The sequence below is a fragment of the Euprymna scolopes genome, chromosome 36, assembly GCF_053919585.1.
Source record: "Euprymna scolopes isolate OS-2025 chromosome 36, ASM5391958v1, whole genome shotgun sequence".
NCBI classification, from domain to species: Eukaryota; Metazoa; Mollusca; class Cephalopoda; order Sepiida; family Sepiolidae; genus Euprymna; species Euprymna scolopes.
In genome coordinates, this window is record NC_136517.1 from 30,676,568 (window position 1) to 30,702,921 (window position 26,354).

General features: G+C 32.2%; 1 protein-coding gene across 3 annotated transcripts in view; it reads left to right on the top strand.

Moving 5' to 3' along the window:
- LOC145260404 (LIM domain only protein 3-like) overlaps window positions 1-25,135 on the top strand; it is a 191,381-nt gene extending 166,246 nt beyond the window's left edge. For all 3 annotated transcript variants that reach the window (XM_080118379.1, XM_080118380.1, XM_080118381.1), the window contains exons 2-4: window positions 5,575-5,800; window positions 9,582-9,707; window positions 15,180-25,135. In XM_080118379.1, the coding sequence (XP_079974505.1) occupies window positions 5,575-5,800; window positions 9,582-9,707; window positions 15,180-15,369 (542 nt within the window). In that variant the 3' untranslated portion in view covers window positions 15,370-25,135. The remainder of the gene's footprint in view (window positions 1-5,574; window positions 5,801-9,581; window positions 9,708-15,179) is intronic.
- The last annotated feature ends 1,219 nt before the right edge of the window (window positions 25,136-26,354 follow it).

The following is a 26,354-nucleotide window of genomic DNA, read 5'->3' on the forward strand; positions in this document are numbered from 1 at the left end:
ATACATAACCTTTCTAAAAATGTTCAATTTATATATATTTATACTCTGACGTGTCTATGGAAAAGAACCCATAGCAAAATTCTCAATTCTAAAGAAAAATTATGACTATATTAGTTGTTTTCACATTTTGCAGTAAGTCAAAAAAACGTCTGTACAGTTGGTTTCAAATCCTATACTTGGTCGAAAAATATCTGATTCCCATCAGCTACTGTTTATATCCGTTTTTACCGAGAATGGCGATCGCACAAAAAAGTAAATAAATACAATAATAATAAAAAAAAAATAAATATAATACAATGCCAAAAAAAAAACAAAAAAAAAAAAAACAAGCAAAAAAAAAAAATAAAAAATAAAACAAAAACAACGTGCAGTCGACATTTCCGGTAAGAATCTTGGCTGAAAACAATCCGATATTTATCGGCGATTAACTGCTCTCTTTATATTGATTTGAAACCGACGGTACCGATGTTTTTATGATCATTATGTAAAATTTTTAGTATATATATATATATATATATATATATGTGTGTGTGTGTGTGTGTGTGTGTGTGTGTGTGTGTGTGTGTTTATATTATTATTATTATTATTATTATTATTATTTTACACGGCATAATCACGTTGACACTGGCCCCCGCTGAATCATCAAAGTTAAGCAACATTGAACCTGGTCAGTACTAAATGGGTGACCGTTTACGACTTCCAGGTGCTGTATGTGTTCTCTGCTTATCTCGGCATTGTTTCAAGGTCTTGGACATCTCCTTGCCACTGAACTCAAACAGTGCCGACTCAGAAGAGGTGTGGTTGCCTCACAATTACACGCGCAGATGCCCCGACAAGGGGTATTCTTTGACTCTGGATACTGAACGGAGGCATCATCGTATTATTATTATTATTATTATTATTATTATTATTATTATTATTATTATTAATAATAATAATAATAATAATACGTAGACGTCACGATTTGAAACAGGCTAAACTCAATTTTTAAGGCCAAACTATATTACATATGGTTAAATTCGCGATATTTAGGTATTAGAAAAGCCAACCTGGCAACCCTGGACAAGAATATAAAACCGGCTTCTCTATGTTCCTATTTACTTGTGTCCCCAAGATGGCAGAGTTAGACACAAGGTCGGTTTTTAATGTGGAGAAAATCCAGCTTCCAAGAATAGGAGCACACTGGAAAGGAACAAAAATAATAATTGCCTCAATCTAGAAGGATTTCTCTTCCACATTGTAGTACCAGAACAGATACTACACTTTGAGGTATTAAATCTTTTATTCTGGCCAAAAATACAATGCTTACATGAACAAAAATCTTAGGCAAAATATACTACACTTTGATCCAAGCTAAAACGGCCAACGGCCTTGTTTTCGAATCTTAAAATTATAATAATACTAGCATGGGTGCCCGGTGTTGCCCGGGTATTTGGAGATGTATGTTGAGCAAAAAAAAAAAAAAAATAGTAGTCAATTTTTTTAATTTTGACCCCTATTATGACCCCTTAACATTTATTGTTTTGGGCTCAAAGTTATTAAGTTAGATCCATGTCGAAGAAACCTGTATCTAAAATTTCAAGTGTTTAGACCGAAAATTGTCTGAGGAGTTTGGCAGAGTTCTCAAAGGTCAACTCGTTAAACTTTGGCCTCTTAATCGCTAAATTTCTGGCCGAAAATCGATCACATAGATTTTTCCAAATCTCAGTACCCTGTATATATAAATTTAGAGTCTGTAGACTAAAAAGTGACAGACTTATTGCGTAGCGAAATGTACACACACAGACACACACTCTCTGTTTATCTCTCTCTCCCTCTCTCTCTCTATATATATATATGTGTGTATATATCGGAAGTGAAAAAGAGAGATATTTATATATATATATATATATATATATATATGAGCGATCCTTGATCTGATTCGTAAATGAACAATCCTTCTAATTATATGTTTATTCTTGATTGTTTCTTTATGCACGAAACGGTTGTCACGTTAACTAGAATTGTTTTGAATTTCAGCCAAAAAAATTAAATGGTTATAAAAATTAATATACCATTGTTTACCCATATATATATATATATGTGTGTGTGTGTGTGTGTGTGTGTGTGCGCGCGCGCAAATACATGCACTCTTAGTTCGCGTTTAATCTCTAAAATAAAGACAGCGAAAGATAAACGTTCATTATTTAATGGATCTTCTCAGATTCACCGCCAAATTTTGAACGCCATTTTTTTCCGAGACAAGTCTTACGCGTACGCAGGCAGTGGCTCTCACACGACTTTATTTTTCAGCAAAAAAACGGTTAGAATCATCCAATAACAAAAAACCGAACAAACAAAACAAATATAACAGTAAAAGAAGAAAAAAAGAGATTATTCGCAAGGAGGTTCAGCTACCAAAGCAATCTAACACATTATTTCCGTTTGGATCCGATTTCAAAACCGTTTCGGCCACAAATAATTGGATTTTCGTAGTTCATCAATCTTTAGGGCTTTTTCGCACGAAACCAATACTGACAATCTTCAACAATCTCAGCTAAGTGTTCCCCACACTAAAAATACATAATAATAATAATAATAATAATAATAATAATAATAATAATAATAATAATAATAAGAGACACAATAAAAAGAAATACGTTTTATGAAGCAAGAAAATGTTACCTTCGTTAAATGAAGGCTTTTTTTTAATGAAAGCGAATGATTAAAAAAAGGCATGGTATAGTATTACTTGTCTCATTGGATTGTCAAAAAAATAATTAAAAATACACTAGTAATACCACATCATGATTAATTCAAAATGGCGCCATCTTTAGCATCACCTTTTTCGTCAGATACATCATTGTCTTTTTTTTTCGGCCATTCGATTGGTCATTTTTATGTTTAATTTAAAAATAGCATTGTCTGTCACGCTAAAAGTTATACATGACCTCGTTTATATGATAAACTTCTGAAGACACGATGTAGAGCCTAGTCGTTTGCAGCATAGTCCCCTGCTTCATGGATGATCCACCAAGGTATATGAGTCCATCTTGTCGTGAGGTTATCCTGCGCCTGGGTGATGTACTACGTCTCACCGTTGATTTGAACATTTATGTTTTTGTACAGCTTAAACATAATAATAAACACTCATGAAAGGACAAGGAATATTGCAGCCATCGTTTAATATTAATTATTACTTTTATAAATGATACATTTCATTGAGATTTTAAAAGACAAAAGGGAATATTCATAAATTCACGTTCAACAGGCTCGCATTCAGTAAAATATAGTAATTTTCAGAATGAACTGACTATAATTACATGACTGTTCAATTCTGATAAACCGAAATGAATCATCCAATCAGAAGGTTCATGAAAAGAAAAGTGTATGTAGAGGGCGTATCTTTTGTTTAATTCTTAAATGAAATTGTGTCAATTCTTAAAAATACGTTCAACAATATATTTCTATTAATCCTTTATTCCGGTATGCGAGAATAGAGTAATCATTCGAAAAGATGAGCCATGTTTAGCTTAAGGGTGAACATTGTACACGTTCTATTTTCTGGTTTGTCCGTTCATTTTAGTCAATGGTATGTGCATATTATAATCATCTGTTAGTATTAACTTACGAGGGGTACCCGGCGTTGCCCCGGTGTTTGGCGGTGTGTGAGGAAACTCCAGGGGTGGGTTTAAAAAAAACAACAAAAAAAAACCAGCCAGTATGAGGATCGAACTCGAACCGTTGAGGTAAAGTTGTAAATTAAAGTGTGAAAAAAAAAAGTGCGACGTTAACGATTGCCCCACCGCGAGATGCTAACGGAAACACGTTTTAATTTATTTAATGACTTGGATTTGGCAGGTGCCCGTTTTAATGAGTTAATGAGGTCAAGTTTGACTGCGGGATGGTATTTCATTTACTGCGGAACGCTTCTTTTTTTCCCCCAAGATGTTATAGGAAAAAGACTAACCCACATGCGGCGAGCGACAAATGTTGAATATTTATCTTCCCGAAATCGAGCAAATTAAATAGACAGGCGAGCTTATCTGTGAGATATTACGATTTACATGTGATATAAAAAGTTTTTAAAAGTTGTGAAGAGACCGACCGCGTCTCTGAAAAAAGCCTTTTGTAGGCATACAGAAAAAGCAACACACATACATACATACATACATACATTTTCGCTTTTATATTTATAGATAATTATTAAACTGTCAATCTAACGATCGCATTAATTCTTATCCGTTAATGATCTTTGGTCTTAATAATGTTGGCTCATTTGTAAATAAAAAAAATGAAATACGGTTTAATATATCTAAAATCTAAAACGTTCCCACATTATCAACCAAGCTTCAACCTCTGTCTCATCATACCAAGGTTTTATAAGTATTATAATGAAATATGAGGTACAATCACGCTGATACACCGCCACTCGTCAGATGACCGAAGTTAAACAACTATGAGACTATCTAGTACCAGATGGGTGATCAGTTTGGAAGGCTAGTCGTGGAAATTTCCAGGTTAGTATCTGGGTGCGCGTTTAACTCATTGGGGGAGATGAACCCCCGAATCAAGACGGAAAGCAACGCGAAACTACCGTCTTTACTTTTGTTCCTGAGATTACCATGGCTCTACATTTTTTTTTACATAGACATCACCACCAAGAGGACACTCGAGTATAAGGGTTAGTAAAAATTGGACAATATAGTAATCGTTAATAATGGAAATTCGGTAAATTTGTTAACTTATATGGAACGGTTCATCAAAACTTGTTTACGTTAGACTTGAAGACAACCATATTGTAGTCAGCAGGAGAGCAGGAAAACGGAAGATAATTCCACAGGCGTGCAGTTCTAAGAAAGAAGCTTTGTTCATGGAATCTACGTTTAGGTTTAGGCACAGATAAAGAGTGGAGGAAATTAGTGATAGTGTTTTCTGATAGACGGGTGTTTCTTGTGAAAGACTGGTGAGGGGGGGCATAGATTGGACTTAATTTGGAGAGCCGTAGTCGTCGATGCTGTTAAAACAGCAGGGCTGCTGCTGCTAATGATGATAGCGAAATGTGCTCCGACAAACTTGTAGCACTAGTGCTTACGATGTAAATCCCTTGACTAACCTGACAACCATCAAAATCGCACGTTTTTATTGCTGATCTCCATCAATGCCAGAGAGCCTTCTACTTTTATTTTTTATTCAAGTCAAACTGGTACACTTTGGAATTCTATCCCTTTTGCTCTCTTTCCACGATTGTACTCATCTGCAGATATTCGAGTGTAAAATATATAGACATCTTGCTGCTCAACCCCCTACTAAGAGTGGCCCTGTAGGCAAGTTTTCTAGTTTACAGTATTATGCCTCAGTGGCAATGCGCCTTATTATGCATAAGTATATACAGAGCCTGGCTACAAAGTTACAATGCATAGATGGTCTGACATAGTCTATGGGACTATCTAGGCGAGTGGGTAAATTCACCTCTGGGTAATATACTAAGCTCTGCTTGGGTTCGAACTTTTATGTTTTTATAAAGCTTAAATATGCGCAAAAAACTGTTCATTGCTTATTTATTTTATTTCTTTTATTTTTTTATCATTTTAGGTCCAATGCAGATTTCACAAGAAGCTACTACGGTGATGAATAACAAGAGGCAGGAATGTTCCGGCTGCAAGAAAAAGATAACCGAACGTTATCTATTGAAAGCGCTCGACCAATATTGGCACGAAGACTGTCTAAAGTGCTCCTGTTGTGACTGTCGGCTAGGAGAAGTCGGTTCCACACTTTACACGAAAGCTAATCTCTTACTCTGCCGAAGAGACTATCTTAGGTGAGTTGAGCACTTGTCTTATCATGTTTGGTTAATTGTTTACTATTTTTTTGTTTGTGTGTTTCGAATCATGTGTTTACACAGCAGTTTCTCGTTCCTTTGTATAGTTCTTTCCATAAGTCTCTCACTCTTAGACAGGGATCGAAAGAGAGTCGCTAACCTAATAGATCCCGCACTGTCAGTTAGGCTCCAACCGCTGTCCCAGCCGCTGACAAAATGTTGCATCCCTCTGTCTGTTTTACAAGTATTTTCGTAGTAGGTGCTCGAACGAACTATAAGCTCTTGTAAGCCCATTAAGGTAAATACCGCCGAAAAACACGACAAGTAGCAAAATCCCACCCCTACACAGTAGAAATCCACAAGAAATCCCTCTACTCTAATAGTTTATTTCCTAGGACTACTAAACTTTGGAAATTCCCTTCCTGGTTCCTGTTTCTCTGACTGTACTGACATGCAGAAGTTCCAATTTAATGCAAACATACATCTTGCTGGTCAACTCCTTCCATAGTATTCCTGCAAAAATTATGTCCCAGAAAGTAGCACCCTATATCAACGCGGCGCTATGCCTTGTTTGGGATGAAAATGCCAAAAATTAAAATTAAAAAATCAGTGAACTCTACGTGAAATATCTTGAATCAGCATGAATAACTGGGTTTTAAATGCAGTAATTGTTCCGTTATTTCACAGTATACAGACGGTGCTACATTTTTTATAGGATTCTAGAGTTAAATTCAAATGTAAACAAATATATTTTGTTTATTATGTTGTTAGGTGAAAGTAGAGCAGATTAAAAAATAAAAGGACTTTCTCCCCTTATTAAGAACGACTTTCGAAAACAATGTTACTATTTCTGCATAAGTACCAAAAAATGCTAAGTAATAATTAGGGTGATGACAACAGCATATTCTTATCATTGTTTTTGACTCTCGAGTATATATCCGACAATGTTAGACACAGTTAATCAACCGAGAACCACATCACTCTATATAAAAGCAGATAAGATATCAACGGATACACACTCGCGAGTCAAAACAATGAAAAGAATATGCTGTTGTCCTAGCCCTAGTAATAATAAGTGCTAAGTCTTCTAGAAGCTGAAGGTTCGATACTAAGAACACAATGACGAATAACGTAACATTTCTACCCTGCCACAGCTAACAAAACGAGAACAATCACTCCTCGTAGATTAAATAAACAATTTAGTTTGACATTGTTGCATATTCTAAAATTGGAGGGTAACAATTTCCGAGTACAACAAAACACACTCGAAGAAGGTCGAAGGTTATACCGGCTAATAACTTGCGAGAATGATATCAAAGATGGATACAACAGTCCGAATGAATCAAAATAAATGCAAATTCATCAATCCAGTTAAATATAAGTTAAAGGAAAGACTAAAAAATATAGTGTCTTTTGCTCACCATGCAACCCGATCGCCTCTTTCTCGCAACGGCGACACGTTAAATAATATTACCAACGGCGATATTCTTTTTTGTTTTTAATGGGCGAGACCACTATCTGGTACTTCTACAGAATTGGGACGTGATTTTGTGTTGTCGATAAATAGAGTTTTCAGATAAAAACAATGTTGTCAACTGATGTTTTTGTCAATAGTATTTTCCAAATTATGGAGTCGAAATGACCTGAATATTACTGAATTTCTCAACAAAACAAATTTAATCGTGTTAGCAGGTGAAAATGGCCGCCATCTTGTTTCAATAAAAACGGAAATTACCTCCCTTTTCAATTCCCCTGTGTTTTACGATCGTTATATGACGTTCTTGAGAACTAATGATACAAACGCATGACATCAGATATAGCATCATTTGCTATGAAATTATACAAACAAAACAAAAAGAAATACAACTTTATGATTATATATATATATATATATATAGTCGTTATTGTAATCTTTTTTATTTTTATTATTATTTTTATTATTATTATAATCATCATTATAATTGCTGTTATTATTATTATTATTATTATTATTATTATTATTATTATTATTATTATTATTATTATTATTTTTATTATTATTATCCCCGTTATTATCCCCACCATTACTATCATAACCGCTACCATTATCTTAATTTTTAATGTTTACTTTTAATTTTGTCTTTATTTTTATCTTTATTTTTATCTTCAATTTTACTTCTATTTTATTTCCATCTTTATTATTACTACTATTATTATAAGTTTCATCATTGTTATTATCTTTCGTACTACTATAATTACCCTACCATTATTTGGTATATTTTTACCGCTCTCATAAGTAGTAATGGTTTCATTACTCCTCCACCTTGCCATCTATATGTATACTTAACCTTTTGCATCAAGTTAAACGCACTCATAGTCATTGCCATCCTAATCTCCGACCGCCCCCTTATGATCATACTCCCTATATCATAACTGAAGAAACTTAAAAATATTGCCGCATATTATCTGTCAATTTTAAAACCTTGTACAATCCCCCCCCTAAATTATGAGCAATTTTATTGCCGCCATTTGCCGTTTAGGTTGCACCAGTCAAAAATACCACTCCATAGAAAATAGACACCCCCACAAAGCGTTAAAATAAATTACCACGTAGCAACAATACACCCCCCAATTTTAACCCTAAAATATATACCCCTTAATCTCAGTACTATGTTAAAGACCATATACAATCTTTTATATCATACTATATATAACAAGCTTCTCCTTTATTTATTTAGAATTCAATAAAGCTTCCCCCAACATTCTATAATTCCTCTTAATCTTTTTCGTCCCTAATGAATGCTACGCTAGACGCCACATCTTCCTCATGCTTCCTAGCACCTTCTCTACTCTTCTGATGAGAAGCATTAAGCTTCGAAATGCCCTGGAATAAAGAGTCAGTTCTATCCCCCAAGTTTTGCTTGTATTCTATTATTCAATAAACGATACATTCTATATCTACCAATATATAGTTTTGTGACTTCATTTCATACTCTTGTTGTCCTATTATATATATATATATATATATATATATATATATATATATATATATATATATATATATATATAAGGAATGTATATATTATCATTATTATTATTATTATTATTATATATAATATTATTATTATATGTATATATATATATATATATATGTATATATATATAAGTATAAATATATATTTATATGTATAAATTTATGCGTCTCCATAAAATCTTTTGGTAAATATTTTCAGTATTTACTTCGAAAGTGATCTATACGTAATATATAAAGCAATTAAGCTATACAGAATTTTCCGCGTTTTCTCCTCGTAAGAATTCCTCAGACTGACGAATCCTTACGAGAATATATAATATATAATATATATATGGAGAGAGAGAGAAAGAGATAGAGAGCTAGAGAGTGAAAGAGAGAGAGAGAGAGTGAAAGGGAGATAGAGAGAGAAAGTGAGAGACAAAGAGAGAGAGCTCGAGAAAGAGAGAGACAGAGAGAAAGTGAGTGAGAGATATGGCATCGAAAGTGATAGATAAAGTATAAAATAAGATTAGGATAACTGGATAATTATAGTAATAGGTGAAACAGCTATTAAGGTACGTGTCGCGTGCCGAGTTGATTGCGAGTCGCAACTATATATATCGAGTAAAAATGAAACTGTTTTTATTACATAACTCTATCTCGAAACTAAGGAATGTTTTAGCATCGATGGACGAACGTTGGTGAATTCACTGTGAGTATGACAACTGATACACTTCGACTGATGAGTCTTTTTACGTAACACGCGTATTCTTCTCTTTTATTCTTCAGGTTATTTGGTACGACTGGCTATTGTTCAGCGTGTTCGAAAATGATTCCGGCATTTGAATTGGTAATGCGAGCGAAAAGTAACGTCTATCACTTAGAATGTTTCGCGTGTCAACAGTGTAATCACAGGTAATTACCGACTTTTCTCTCTCTCTCTCTCTCTCTCTCTCTCTCTCTCTCTCTCTCTCTCTCTCTCTCTCTGTGAATGTATGTATTTATACAAAAATATAAATATAAAGATGTTTATATGCAAAAATAAATATAAATATAAATATATAGTGCTTCGATGTATTATTGAGCGCTCGTATATAAACCTCGTGAAATTTATTGTTTTTATCTTTGATTATACTTAACTTTGGATAATTATAATTTTACATATATATATATATATATATATATATATATATATATATATATATGTTAGTGATGGGACGATTCCAATAGTTTCCGATACAATTGCTGATTCCGATTCTTTATAAATCTCTAACCCTCTAACTATAAAATCGTTTTTTCTTTCTTTTCCAGATTAGCCTAAAAGAAAAAAAAAATAAATGTGCAGATATTTTCTTAAATGTAAAAAAAATATACTTGTGAGGTGTGATGTACACGTTAAAGTTTTACTGGTAGTTTCAAATAATGCCAGCAGTGAAAAATTTTTGTTTTGAACAAAATAAAAAGTAAATAAATAAAAAAGTAATAATTAAAGGAAATACTACTACTACTACTACTACTACTACTACTACTACTACTACTAATAATAATAATAATAATAACAACAACAACAATAATAATAATTATATATATATATATATATATATACATTACATCGAGCTGCATAAAATATAGGATTGATATAAAAAAAAAGGTGAAATATAATTGAATAATCATATTTTTCCCATAAACACACAAACACACACACACATAGATAGATAGATAGATAGATAGATAGATTATTATTGAAGGTTAAATATCATAATAGATATAAATTCATAACATCCTACAAAATAATCAAACCAAACACAGTTAATTATTATTTGAATATATAACAAGGTTGAAGCGTAAAACGTTTGCATAAAATGAATAGATTCGGCATTAAATAATCTGAAAAGAGTCGATATGCCGCAATACACAACAATCAAACTTCCCAGCGAGTAAAACGTTTATTTTCTCGTATAAATCCAGTGAATAGCCTTATAGCATATGTGCTTTTAATAAGTTTCCGGACTTTTTTTTGTACAGGCATGAAAACTGTTGTAGACTCTTGAAAATTCGGTATGTTATTGGTATATATATCTCCTGAGATAACTGGCTAATCGTTATGATTTTAGGTGCGAAGGAACAGTTACAGCAGAAATTAGAATACACCCTACTAAAACCTAATTATCAGAGCTGGTGAATTTCCAAAATGCAATCTGGATGTGAAGACACTTTACAAGAACGATATGTAATAAAATTCTGTTTTATGGGAAAAAATGCCTCAGAGACGTATTGAATGCTCCAGACTGCTTTTGGATTATCTTGTACGAATCGAGAATTATTTGTGAATGGCATAAGAGATTCAAGAAAGTCAGAGAGTCTGTAAGGGATGATAAAAGGCATAGGAGAAGTAAGGAAGTCAGAACACCAGAGTTGATTAACCAAATAAAGAATTTGATGGATACGGACCGTCGAGTGTCTATGGAGACAATAAGTGCACAGTTTAATGTCAGTATGGGAAATGTATACACAATTATTTGCGAAAAATTGAAGATTGAAGATGCAGAAGATTTGCGCAAAATTTGTATCAAGGATGCACCATCCTTGTCACAAACTATTTGGCCAAGATAGGCATCAAGACAGTTCATCACCCTTCCTAGACCTTGCTCCTAGTGATTTCAGTAAGCTCAAAGAAAACTTTATGGGCTGTTATTATGAGAAAATTGAAGAGATGACAGAGGCTGTGACGAGGGCCATTGACACACTCACACAAGAGGACTTTCATGCGCGTTCTAGACGTTGTTAGAACGGTATAACAAGTTCATTGCAGCCGGAGGAGATTACTTCGAAGGGGACTAGAGTTTCATGTGTGTACTATCAATAAAAATGTCCATACAAAAAATGTCTGGAAACTTATTGAAGGCCCCTTTATATATATATATATATATATATATATATATATATATATATATATATATATATATATATATATATACATAAATGGGGTCTTCAATAAGTGTCCAGACATTTATATACATATCCAGACATATATACATATATATAGTTTCCAGACATATATATATATATATATATATATATATATATATATATATATATATATATATATATATATGTATATATATATGTGTATATATATATGTATATATATATGTATATATATATGTGTATATATATATGTATGTACATATATATGTATATATATATATATATATATATATATATATATATATATATATATATATGCCGATTTTAGCAATAGGACTGTGTTTAAAAGCGTATTTTAGTGTAGGCCGAGCTTGAAAAAAAAAGTACAATCTCGTCTTGCAAAGAAAACGAAATGTCTTGCGTCATGACACCTATCGAATTACCGGATTATGTCGAGCTTGTGCTAAACTGTGAAAGTTGTCACTGCATTCATGATTATGTGTTGACACTATGACTTCACACCCGAGAAGAGAAGGACAAGGACACTCAGAAAGTGGGAATAATGCGGTGGCTACCAGCAAGAACTGTAGTTCCCAACGTCTCGTGTTCGCGTATCTTCGGAGACATTGCATCATATTTTATTATTACATTTACATACACATCCATCGTCCCTCCACCGTAACTGTGGATGAAATAGCAGGGGGAACTGGACTGATAAAACTCACGTGTAAGAGAGGGAAAACTCCGTGAAACTATATTCAAAATTTCGTTAATATTTTAATAATAATAATAATAATAATAATAATAATAATTATTATTATTATTATAGTAATAATAATAATAATATTAATAATAATAATAGTAATAGTAATAATAATAATAATAATATTAATAAAAATAATAGTAATAGTAATAATAATAATAAAACAAAATAATGTAAATAAGAGCGTAGTATTTATTTATATTTGCCACATACACACACACACGCAAATATATATATCTATAAATCTATAAAAGTAAAAGTGTCTGTCTGTGTGTCTGTCTGTGTATATTTCCCTACGCAATAACTGTCAATTTTCAGTCTACAGACTCGAAACTTGATATACAGGTTACTGAGATTTGGAAAAATCTTGTAATCCGTTTTCGGTCAGAAATTTGGCGATTAAGGGTTCAAAGTTCAACGATTTGACCCTTGAGAACTCTACCGAACTCCTCCGTCAGTTTTAGGTCTAAATAATTGAAATTTTAAATATAGGTTCCTTGGACATGGATCTAACTTCATAACTCGATTTGAGCTGAAAACAATAAATGTTAAAGGGCCATAATAGGGGCCAAAGGTAAAAAAAAAAATTGACCGCTTTTTTTTGTTTTTTGCTCAACATACACCTCCAAACACCCGGGTAACGCCGGGCTGAAATGCTAGTGTATATATATATATATATATATATATATATATATATATATATATATATATATGTATATATATATATAAATATATATATATATGTATATATATATATTATATATATATATATATATATATATATATATATATATATATATAAATATATAGTTTTAATCCTCTCAATATTCTTCATTATTCAACCGATAAACTTGAAGTAGCTTATGTTACCTGGTGCTGCATAGATTCGGTATCAAATAATGCTACATTGGACGAGTTGAGTAGGCTACCTACAAAAAGTAAAATTTTCTAAGCAATTTTTAACGCAGAAGCGTTCCCCACTCACATGTATATGTCGATTAGGGAAAATGACGCCTTGATATTCTTTTTTACAATTCAACGTGAGCATGTGACGTCGTTCTTTCACAAACATCGACTGGGAGACCAAATGGTCTGACAAGACCCAACTTCGCTTACCTTCTATTTTCTAGAGAGGATCGATGTGCTAGCATGATTATACCGTATAGTGATCTGATTGATCTTCTCAGGCAATAAAACGCATGAATCTTTACTCTATTAAACAATTCAGTCTATTAATTCTTATCGTCTTATGTAATCCAGTCTATCTATCCTGATCCTCTTAGATAATCCAGTCGATTAATCCGTATTCGTTTTGATATTAAAGTCCATTAAACATTATCTTTTTATGTAACCCAGTCCATTAATTATCATCCTTTCAGGCAATTCAATCTATTAATCCTTATCCTCTTATGGAATTTAGTATATTAATCTGTATTCTTTTAGAGAATTCAGGCCATTAATCACAATCTTCTTAGGCAATCCAGTTCATTAATTTTTATTCGCTTAGATAATACAGTCCAATGATAATCGTCTTAGATAATCTAGTCAGTTAATTCTTATCCGATTAGGCAATTCGGTCTATTAACCATTATCCTTTTATGTAACAGACTCCATGAATCCTTATTACTCTTTGGTAATCCAGCCTATTAAACCTTATCCTCTGTGTTAATCCAGAGTACGGCACTGTCAGATAAAATGGCAAATGGGCGACCACAGAGTTAGAAACAGAAGTTGTACACCAAACAAAAAAAAAAATAAAATAAAATAAAAAATAAATAAATAAATAAATAAAACTGAGATATATCCATTAAAACAACTAAACACACTAAATATTATTATTTTTTTAATTGGAATCCTTTAAGATGAGTAATTTGTGTATTTATTTATATATTTGCGGATATTTATCCTCCTCTTCCTAGTTGTGTCGGTTTCACTACGTTTCGGCCAAGTAATCCCTTGGCCTTCTTCGACCGCGATAGGATAGGAATGCTAAGTCTCGTAACCGTATCCCTAGTAATTACTGCCTTCCATAGTTGTTGGCGTCTCGCCACGTTTTGACTGACTATACCACTGACCTGCTTTGAGTAAGACTGAAAACGCTATATTCAGATTATTCTCACCTGAAACCGTAGAGATTAAACGCCTCTATCCACTGTTCCACGTTGGTAGAGCGTCTTAGGTGAGCATTGTTTGAACATACAGGTTTCAATCATACTCAAAGCAAGCTGGCCAAAACGTAGTGTGACTACAATAACTATGGGAGGCGATAATTACTTTTTTTTTTTTTTTTTTTACACAGTGATCACCACTTATCAAGGCCCGGAAGCCACTCAGGGATAAGGGTTATTGCAAGTACATTACGTTAGTGAAGAGATTTGATTACGTGTTTACTTAAGGGGGCGGTTCATTAGGAATTTGTTAACATTAGACTTGAAGACATCCAAGTTGTAGTCCGGAGGGAAGCAGGCAGACGGAACAGAGTTCCACAGGCGTGCAGTTCTAAGAAAGAAGCTTACTGAGGATACATTTACGAGACTCAGCATTCCTATTCTGCAAAAAAATAAATAACTTAATACACATTGTGCCTTATTATAGAGTGTGGGGGGGATAAGTGAATTTTGTTCCGTACACTTTTTTTTTTTTTATTTAATCATTGTTTACACTTCATGCTAATATCCCTTATCTGTTGTTTTCAGATTCTGCGTCGGCGATCGTTTCTACCTGTGTGATAACAAAATCCTGTGCGAATACGACTACGAGGAGCGCATGGTGTTCGCCAACATGAGCTACAACTACAACGCTCTGTCGCATTTGAAGCGTCAGGCGCACAATCTCAGCGACGATGTTTCCAGTGGCTATGGCAGCCCGAGTCCGAACTCCCTCTGAAACAGGGGGCAGCAACGGTTAAGACCGCAACAACAGATGCCCCCGGCACCGGGGCCGCAGCCGGGATCGGAGCCGTGTGTTGTCGGTGCCTCCGTTGCTGCAACCTCCGCCCCAGACATGATGAATTCGAACCTGAACACTACAGTCGCCGCCACAGCCACCACAACCGCATCCACGAACGCCACCACCAGCATCAGCTTGAACAACCTACCCAGTAACGTCAATAGCATCCACCCCAGTATGATCATGAACAATGGCAGTAATAATGCCCCTTCTGCGGGGGCTGGCAGCGTTCACTACAGTATAGGTCCATCTTTTTCCTCGTCGGGTTCTACATCATCTTCGTCGGGCCCCTTATCTTCCACGACGCCGTCTGACGTCACGTTAGCCGGCGCCAGCGTTGGTAGGGCTGCGCTTGTTACAATGACTTCCTCCGGTCCAGCCGTTGTGCCCACATCTGAAATGTCCACTGGTTCCGCGTCCACTTACCAAGATATTTCCAACAACTACCACCAGGCTACCTAAGTGTAGATAGAAAATATAAACGGACTCACTGAGAAACAATGTTACGTTCCGATATACTTGTTGCAGCTCGGGTGTAAATATTAGGAAAGACCGGGTTCTAAGCTTTGGTTTTGCAAGTATCATATCGGACCAGTTCCTAATCGGTATGCATTTCTTGTTGTCAGAAAACTCAAGCAATGCTGATTCTTTTGAGCAACTCTTGCTTCGCCAGAGACGCACCGTGCAGGCATATTGACATAGGATATCAACCATACCTTTGTACTGAATAGATCACACACACACACACACACACACACACACACACACACACACACACACACACATACACGCACACATATATATATATATAAAAGTATGTATAAATATAGATATATATGTATAAAGTGTATGAAAAGGAACGATCAAAATTATCTATATATTCATCAACGTTTCGTCATTATTTCCACACTCCACAAGATGACTGATTAAATGAAATAACTTAGAATTTAAATATTTGAAAATATAGGATACGATTTTCAATTGAAAAGTAGGTATAAATATTGTACTTGTCTGTTATTTCTTCAAATCGACTATCTTTAGGAAGTCTTTAAATAATGACGAAACATTGACGAATATGTATACTTTTTTTCAATCACATTAGATTTTTGTTTATATAATATATATATATATATATTTATATATATATAAAAATATTTATATATATATATAATATAGTCATATATATAAATATATTCATACACATATATATAAATATATATATATATATATATATATATATTAATACTTAATTTAGTAACATAAATGAATATATGAAAATATATATTTATGTGAAAATTTTCAGCATTTACTCCAACAGTGCTCAATACATGGGTAGAGCTAGGTAGTAAGTTATAATATATATATGGCAATTAAGCTACACAGAATATTCCGCATTTCATTCTCGCGAGAATTCGTCGGGCTTATGCATATTATATGACTTTTGTGTACATGCATAAGCCTGACGAATTCTCACGAGAATAAAACGCGAAATATTCTGTGTAGCTTAATTGCCAAATATTTGTATAAGTCACTATTTTTATATATATATATATATATATATATATATATATATATTGTTTGTATTATATATATATACATATAATACAAACACTATACTGCCAAAAGTACTCAAATGGATTTAACGTTCTAATCGGATAAATTTCTAAAGAAGATTTTTAAAAATTAGATAGACAGCCAAATTTTTTAAAGCTTTTTTTTGTAATTCGCAATATATCAAACCACTTAATTTTATAATTTCTCTGGGGGAACTTTACTTTTCTCAAAATATGTAATAATTACACACACACACACGTGGATTTGTTGTTCACTATTTTTAAACGATAATGCGGTTAACTAAGCACTTCACTTTGAAAATTTTGTTTCTTAGGAAATCGCCCATATTTTATTTTGACCCAAACAAATAATGTTTTTTTATTTATTTATTATTTTTTAAAATAGTAATCTACGAACACGCATGTTTAAAGGCCGTACCTCTCTTCAGCGTAGCTTGACTACAATAATCACACACATTATATATATATATATATATTTATATAGTAAGTTATAAAATATAAAAATATATATGGCGATTAAGCTACACTGAATATTCCGCGTTTTATCCACTCTAGGACTCTTCAGGCACAGGAACAAGTTTCCATCCGCCAGTTACAAGTAACTAGAGGTCTCTTCAGGAGAAGCTACGCCGAAGAGAGGTTCGGTTTTTAAACATGCATGTCCTGAAGAGTCCTAGAGTGGATGAAACGCGGAATATTCAGTGTAGCTTAATCGCCATATATATTTTATAACTTACTAACTAGCTCTACCTACGTATTGAGCACTTTTTAAGTAAATACTTAAAGTTTACGCATAAATTTATACTTTCGTATATTAATTTTATGTGAGTAAATGAAGTAGTTATATATATATATATATATTATTATTATTATTATTATTATTATTATTATTATTATTATTATTATTATTCCAGGTAAATATTTTCCTGAGGTGAAGCTACAAATTAAGTTTTACGAGGTTCATACAAGAATGCTCAATTCCAAAGGAGGGCAAAATGTACTTACTATGTTTTACATAAGCATTTATATATTGCTACACACTCATAAGCATATTTCGACCTGTCATTGACAAGTAACTTGATACATTTTCAGGCGATATTACTTATACAAAAAGTAGAATCTGTAATCTATTTTTATTATTACAGACTCTTTTGTTCAAGTAATATCGCCTGAAGAGATCTCTAGTTACAAGTAACTGGCGGATGGAAACTTGTTTCTGAGTGTATGGTAGCACATAAATGCTTTTGTAAACAAATTAAAGCACACACACTCACACACACGCATACACACATCTAGCTATCTATCTATCTACCTATATATATATATATGTATATATATATATATATATATATATATATATATATATATATATATATATACACAAATCACAAATCCTATGGTCGCTAAGTTTGCTTGAGGACAGTGAAGCCAGAACAGATGGAAAGATTAAGAAAGGAGAGAAAACTGAAAAAAAAAAACATGAAAAGACAATAGAAAAATATTTGGGAAAAAATGAACGGTGGCAAACGGTAAAATGAAAAAAATAATTGAACAATTTTATAAAGAATCGAATTTAGAACTGACAAGAAAACAGACTTATTAATAAAGACAGAGCTAAACTGATATAAAACACACACACACACACACACACACACACACACACATATATATGTATATTTGCAGACAATTTGAAATGATGTGGATATTATTAATTTTTTTATGATGATTATTATTTAATTATTATGATTATTATTATTATTATGACTTTTGTGTACATTTTCTGTTTTTTTTTTTACATACACTCCTCGCCCTGCCTCAACCTAAACAAAAAAAGAAAGAAAAAAAAAACGAAAAAATTTAGAATGTAAATAGTATTAAATATTTCTAGTTTTTTTTGTTAAATTATCATTTTGCAAATACAACAAACAATATTTCAGTAATTTTTTTTTTTGCCAATGTGGGGAGTATGGAATTTCACAGAAATCAACAAAATAAAATTACAAATTGAAAAAATATGCGCCATTTTTAAAGAATTAAACATGAAATAAACATGAACAATGAAATAAAAATCAATTTCAGAAGTAAATGTAATTAAAAAAAAAATACCAAAGATAAAGAGTACATTTCTAGATGTTTGCCAATAATTAAAAGAAAATGAGCGGACATGAATAATACTGCCCCTTTCTTTATTTTCATTTTCGTCTTTATTTTAAATTTTTGCAGCGGATTATTTCCGAATAGACACTAGTTAATCAGATTATCAAAAAAAAAAAAAAAAAATGACAAAATATTTAAAAAAATTTTGTAAGGTGGAGATCAGTTTCTAATGTAACGTTGTAGGAAATCGATCACTTATTTTAAAACAACTCGATGTGGTTAGACCAAAGTTCGCGAATATAGCCATTTTTCAAAAATAACTTAATCTTTTTTTTTTAAATTTGCTTTTTAAAATAGTAAAAAAAAAAGGCTAAACAATTTGAAAAAGGCTAAATTCGAAACATTTGGCCTAAAAACTTAGATTTGCTTCAAAATGGATGATTGATTTACATTAGAGTTACCTTAGAAACTGAACACCCCCCTACCAATTTTTAAATATTGACTTTTTCATTTTTTTGTTTTTATAATTTGGTAGACTGGTGTCCATTCAATAATAATAAGAAAATGAAAAAAAAAATAGATGAAAATAAAAACAAGAGAGAAGAGTCAAGATTCTTCAGGTTCGCCAAAACAAGAAATGTATACCTGCTTTTCTATTTTGAATTCCGGTTGAAAGAGTCCGTGATTAAGCTGCTAATTGTACATTCTTTAACAATACTTGTTTAGATAGATCTTTCACGTATCCAGTTATATTAAATCCTCTTTTGCCAGATCTGGAAACATCAAAACGTCACCCTCAGATCTTAATTAAAATTTACAGCAACGTTCTGTCCACACTGGTATATTGGAACAAAATTGGTATAAAAAAATCGGTCAAGAGAGGAAGTTAGACCCGCTTGACTCCGTGTGCTTTAGAAATATTCTACAAATTAGATGGAACAACCAGACTACTACCAAAAAGTCAGAGACTGTACTAGTCTAGGATATAATCTATCAACCGCATCTAACCTGGCGTTTTTTTTATACAAAGGAATCACCACTTATCAAGGCCGGGAGGCAACTCGAGGATAAGGGTTAAAGAGTGTACAGTGGTCAAAAGGACAATATCATAGTAATCGTTAGAAGTGTAAATTTGGTAAAATTAGATTATTTTAGGGGGACGGCTCATCAAGAACTTGTTTACATTGGACTTGAAGACGGCCATATTGTAGTCAGCTGGAAAGCAGGTAAACGGAAGAGAGGTCCACAGGTGTGCAGGTCTTAGAAAGAAGCTTTGTTCATGGAATCTACGTTTAGGCTTTGGCACAGATAAAGAGTGGGGGGAATTATTGATAATGTTTACAGCTAAACAAGTGTTTCTCGTGAAATGTTGGACATATCCTACGATTTTCCTCAGAGAAAATTGCTAACCTAAGCTCTTCAGTAGAATCATGATAGGAAACGTAGAGGGAGACCAAAAATGAACTAGAAGCGAGCAATCGAAATATAATTTATGGAGCAAAAGCTGGGATCAAAACTATGAAGAGAAAACTGAACAGAAGTGTTGTGAACTTGGGTTTAGACCAAATACGATGAGTAATTCTACCTGCTTTCTCTGTCAGGGAACGTGGGAATTCTTAAATTCAATTCATTTTAAGTTCACTTATAAAAAAGGAATCTATATATTAATATATATATATAGGCATTTTCATTTTTGTATGTCTGTTATCACTAAAGCTGTTACAACAGAATATTCTTTTCATTGTTTCAACTCTCAAGTATATATCCGACACAGTAAGACACAATCAATCAACCGAGAACCACATCAGTCCATATACAAAAAATATAAAATATAAACGGGATATATAATCAAGAGTCTAAACAATGAAAAAAATATGCTGTTGTCACATCCCTAGCTATCACTAACCTCTTTTTGTAGAAGGAGATTACCCGCTGGGCCAAAACGTGAATCTACAATCCCTAAAGCTTCAACACTGGAGAGCCATCACAACACCCACTTTGTAGTCATGCTTGGGAACTTATAAATTTTTATAAAAAGAAATCATCAAATGACAGAGGATATTTTCCGAGTCGATTAATACATTGAAATTATTGATTATTTTATACATAAAGTATTAAGAAAAAATTGAATTCGAAATTTGCTGTTAATAAAAAATCCAATAAGAATGCATAATACATTATACATGTATCAGTTCGAAGAAGATATCAATGTTGCATGGTTCAATTTCGACTCTTTCAACTAATGTATCATCATTTTATATATATATATATATATATATATATATATATATATATATATATATATATATATATATATATATATATATATATAAATTGCTTTGCAGTTCATGTGAGGTTGTCCATATTCCCAGAAAATGGACATGTGTATCTAGACTTACTGGATGAAGAGAGCTACCTAGGGTTATGCATTAAGCATGATCTAAGTTACGATTAACGGTGAAGAAACAAACGCTAAAAAAATAGATGTACATTTTGATTAAAATTTCTTCATCTGTTTTAACCCATAATACATCATCATACAAATAAAATCTGTCGAATAATATATATATATATATATATATATATATATATATATATATATATATATATATATATATATATATATATATATATATTTATGGGGCTATGTATTGGGGAGGATGAGTTATATAGAGTATGAGGAGTCAGCATACATTTATCTATAAATACATGGAAAGAGAAATAAAGAGAGAGAGAGAGAGAAAAGGAGAGAGAGAGAGAGAGAGAGAGAGAGAGAGAGAGAGAGAGAGAGAGAGAGAGTTAAAAAGCAAGTGAATGGGGAGAGAAAAAATGCTGATTTTCTGTTAGGAAAACACAGTCCAATCAGGAATAAGCTTCCAACATGCTAAGAGGTGAAATATCGAATTTTATCACATGGCTCGTTTTTCATTGCCATTTGTTTCGTAATTGTTTAACTAATTTCTCTAATATAGTTACCTTCACACACATATATACACATATAGTATGTTTTATATGCATACTTAATTGGTTACATTCGTTTTAGTTGTAATCTCATTTCAGAGAGATGCCCTCACCAGACCGGGAAAAAGAGTCAATATTGTTCGTTTTTACGGTTTCATGAGGTGATCTCTCTTAATTGAAATTCCACCGAAACATGCATGCACGTATGTAGCCAATAATTTCTGTATAATATACGTGATCGATGCTTCATCGGATACTCTTTAGCAAACAAAGGTATATCAGTTAATCTACATCCAGAAACCAAACTATATAACCATTATATATATATATATATATATATATATATATATATATATATATATATATATATATGTATGTGTGTAGCGTGTCAGAATGTCGTTTGGTTTTCCTTTGTCCATGGACGCTGATGATTTGTATTGAATTCGTATCAGCCACAGATGGCTGGTTCAATATAATAAGAGAAACATCCCTTAGTTAAAGAGCACCTATGCTAGTATAGGGTACGCATACGGAAAAGGTATTGTCTGGACTACAAATACTATGCTATCTTTATAATATTGTCAACACTTACTGTAGAGGAAATATACTAATGACAGTTTGTACTTACAAATTCCTATACAAAATGACCTTAGACTTCGGAAGTTCAAGTTCACTCTATAGGGTGAAAACAGCTGAAGAAAAACGTAAGTATATGTATATATCTGTAAATATTGTTGACGACTAATTCCAATGTTATATTCACCGTTAAAATAAACAGACACACACATACATATATATATATATATATATATACATATATATACATATACATATATATATATACATACATATATATACATACATATATGATGCAACGTCTCTTGTCAGACGAGTGCCACTCCCTCAGACATTTAAAATCCATGAGCCCAAATGTCTGAGGGAGTATCTATACAAACATGATGTTACAGAGTCTTAGCTTTGTACAACAGCTAAGTCTCTCTCTCGGTTCAACATGTTGAGATCCAGCAACAAGCAAGAGCAAGATAGCCAGCAACAAATTAAACTGCAAACCAGCTTAATGCGGGTAATGGTCTTCCGCTTTATGGTTTTTTAAATCAGAGATTTGCTTCTCCTAGAAAGGTTGCCTTCACCACGGCTTACGGGAGCCCTTTCCACCCCAATACACATTCACACACACACAAATATACACGGATATACATATACATACATATATATACATACATATATATACATATATATATATGCATACATATATACATTATATATATATATATATATATATATATATATATATATCAACCCAGGTTAATATATTTAAGAGGTGAAGCAAGAAGTGTATATTTTAACGGGCTTTATTAAGCAATATCGCTTGAAGAGGTCTCTAATTATATGCAACTGGCTGAGTGAAACATCTTCATATATGTGTAGCGACGGATGAATTCTCATGTATTACAAATAAGAAATATATATATATATATATATATGAAGTAATATATATATATATATATACATACACGCAAACACACACACACACACACACACACACACACACACACACACATATATATATATATATATATATATATATATATATATTACATTTTCAAATAATCAGCCTAGCTCTCAACGTAAGTTAATATATATTCATGAACGTATAGGTTAAATACCTGGTTTGCAATTGATGAAACTAAATTAATGAAACAATCTAGGTATTTGTACACACACCCACCTACACATGTACACACACACACACACACACACACACACACACACACACACATATATATATATAGATATATAAATATATATACATGTATAAATATATATATATTTATTATGTAAGTTTTATGATTTGAAATTAGATTATATTTATACATGCATCTATATATATATATATATATATATATATATATATATATATATAATCAATAACAGTGTTTAAAAGAAAAAAATCGAAATTTTCTTCACTGTTATCGAAGTTGAGTCTGTTTTTTTTAAAGACTTCTGAAGATGACGGATGTTGAGGATAACTAAGACATATTGTAAAAGCTTTTAGAATTTCTAAAACAAAATATCTATGAAAATATAAGCAATTTACTTTTTACATCTTGCAAATATATGTATATGCACATGTATGCATATGTATATGTATGTATATGTATATGCATGCATATGTATACTATGTATATATATATATGTATATCTATGTATATGTATACGTAAATATTGCAAACATATGTATATGTATATATATGTGTATGTATGTATATGTATATGTTTGTATATATTGCAAATATATATATATATGTATATGTATGTATATGTATATGTTTGTATATGTATGTATATATTGCAAATATATTTATATATATATGTATGTATATGTATATGTATGTATATATAAACTATGTAAATACTAAATTGTGGATACCGTTTGTTCAACAAAACGAAACACTATCATTAATATTCTGGTTTTCAGAATAACTCATCCTCTACAAACACAATTGATACACATTAAAGTTATTTAGAGAAGCAGAACCTTGTATACTGCCGCCCTTTGGTTATTTATTTTTTCAAGCATTTGTGTATATATCCTACTCCGGCTTGCTCGCCCAAATGTCCTTTGCGAAGATGAACCTTACCTTCACTGTTTGTACATCTTCACCAAAAAGTTTGGCAAAAACAAACAAAACAAAAAAAAAAAAAATAAAATAAAATAAATAAATAAAAAATGAAAAGAGTAAACTTTTACTAAAAAATGTAATAAATTATGAATTAACAAAAAAATATAAAAGAATGATTTTTTTTTTGAAAATAAAGAAAAAAGAATGTAAAAATATTTGAAAGGAAGGATAAAAAATAATTTTTTTAATATCACGAACTTGAATAACGACATAATGAAATAAAATGTAATTAAAACACAAAACAAGGGGAACAACTCTTTATTCGTTGGATGTTTTTTTTTCTTTTTTCAAAAATGAAAGCAAGGGAAGGAAAAAAAAGAGAAAAATACATTGGGAAATAAATTTCTTATTTACTGTGATGCAAAATTATTGTTCTGTTCTTCTTCAATATGGTTGTCATAAGGCTGAAACTTACTTCTGTAGAGCACTGTTGTATATTGCGTTCAGTCGTTGCTTTATTAGCATTAATGGGAAGATGTCTGTCTGTCTGTCTGTTTGTTTGTTTGTTTGCTTGTTTGTAAATAAAAAAGCAGGTCTAGCACTGTAAAAGCGGTGGGCGAATGTCTATTTCAATTGATATTTGATGAGGTCGTTTGCTGGCAGCGATCCCGTGTACTGGAAATTAGAAATGCCGTCTATCAACTGAATGGTTCTTTGTTCAATCACTGTCTAAAGATGGGTGCTAGTCTAGCCCCACTCATGAGCTGTGATACAGCGAAACAGCATTGTATGTGGATTACTATATATATATACACACACATATATATATATATATGTGTGTATGTGTGTGTTCGTGTGTGTATGTGTTAGTGATGGGACCATTCCAATACTTTTTCTTAATTCCGATGCTATCTTTAATTTCCGATTGCGATACAATCGCTGATTCCGATTCTTTTAAAATATCTTAAAAAGTAAGTGTAGATCTTTTTAGATTGTCGTTGTAATTGCATCCTCAACAATTATTGCCTTCCATAGTTGTTTTCGTCTCACTACGTTTTGGTCAACTAATCCCCTGGCCGACTTTGGGTAGAATTGAAACCGTTATCTTCAGACAATGCTCCACTGGAATCGTAAAGATTTAACGTCTCTATCCACTGTGCCAGGAGATTCGGCGTTCCTATCCCGTCGCGGTTAACCACCTGACGAAGATTAGAGGAATAGTTGGCCGAAACGTCGAGAAACATTTAGAAGATGAGGATGATAACCCGCAACAAATAAATGGCATACTCATCTCAATAAGAATTCCAATTAATTAAATAACATCAAATCACTACTGGCAACGATGGTTCGTCACGCGAAACATCTAATTCGCTTTTAAAATAATAACATGTTGTTTTCATCTCTATCCCTACAGTTCATGACTAAGATGCTGGCATACCGGAATCATAATCTTCGTAATATATATCATTAAGACAAAGGAGCTCGAAAAAAAACGTCATCCCTGAGGTTCTAGCAGCAAGATCCCTTGAACAGTAAAACTGTCGGTTATAAATCAAAATCAAAATTTTTTTTACCAAAAGCATTACAAAACTTGAAAATTGCATTTAAAAAAGGTAAAATTAAGGAACATAATGATTTGTATTAG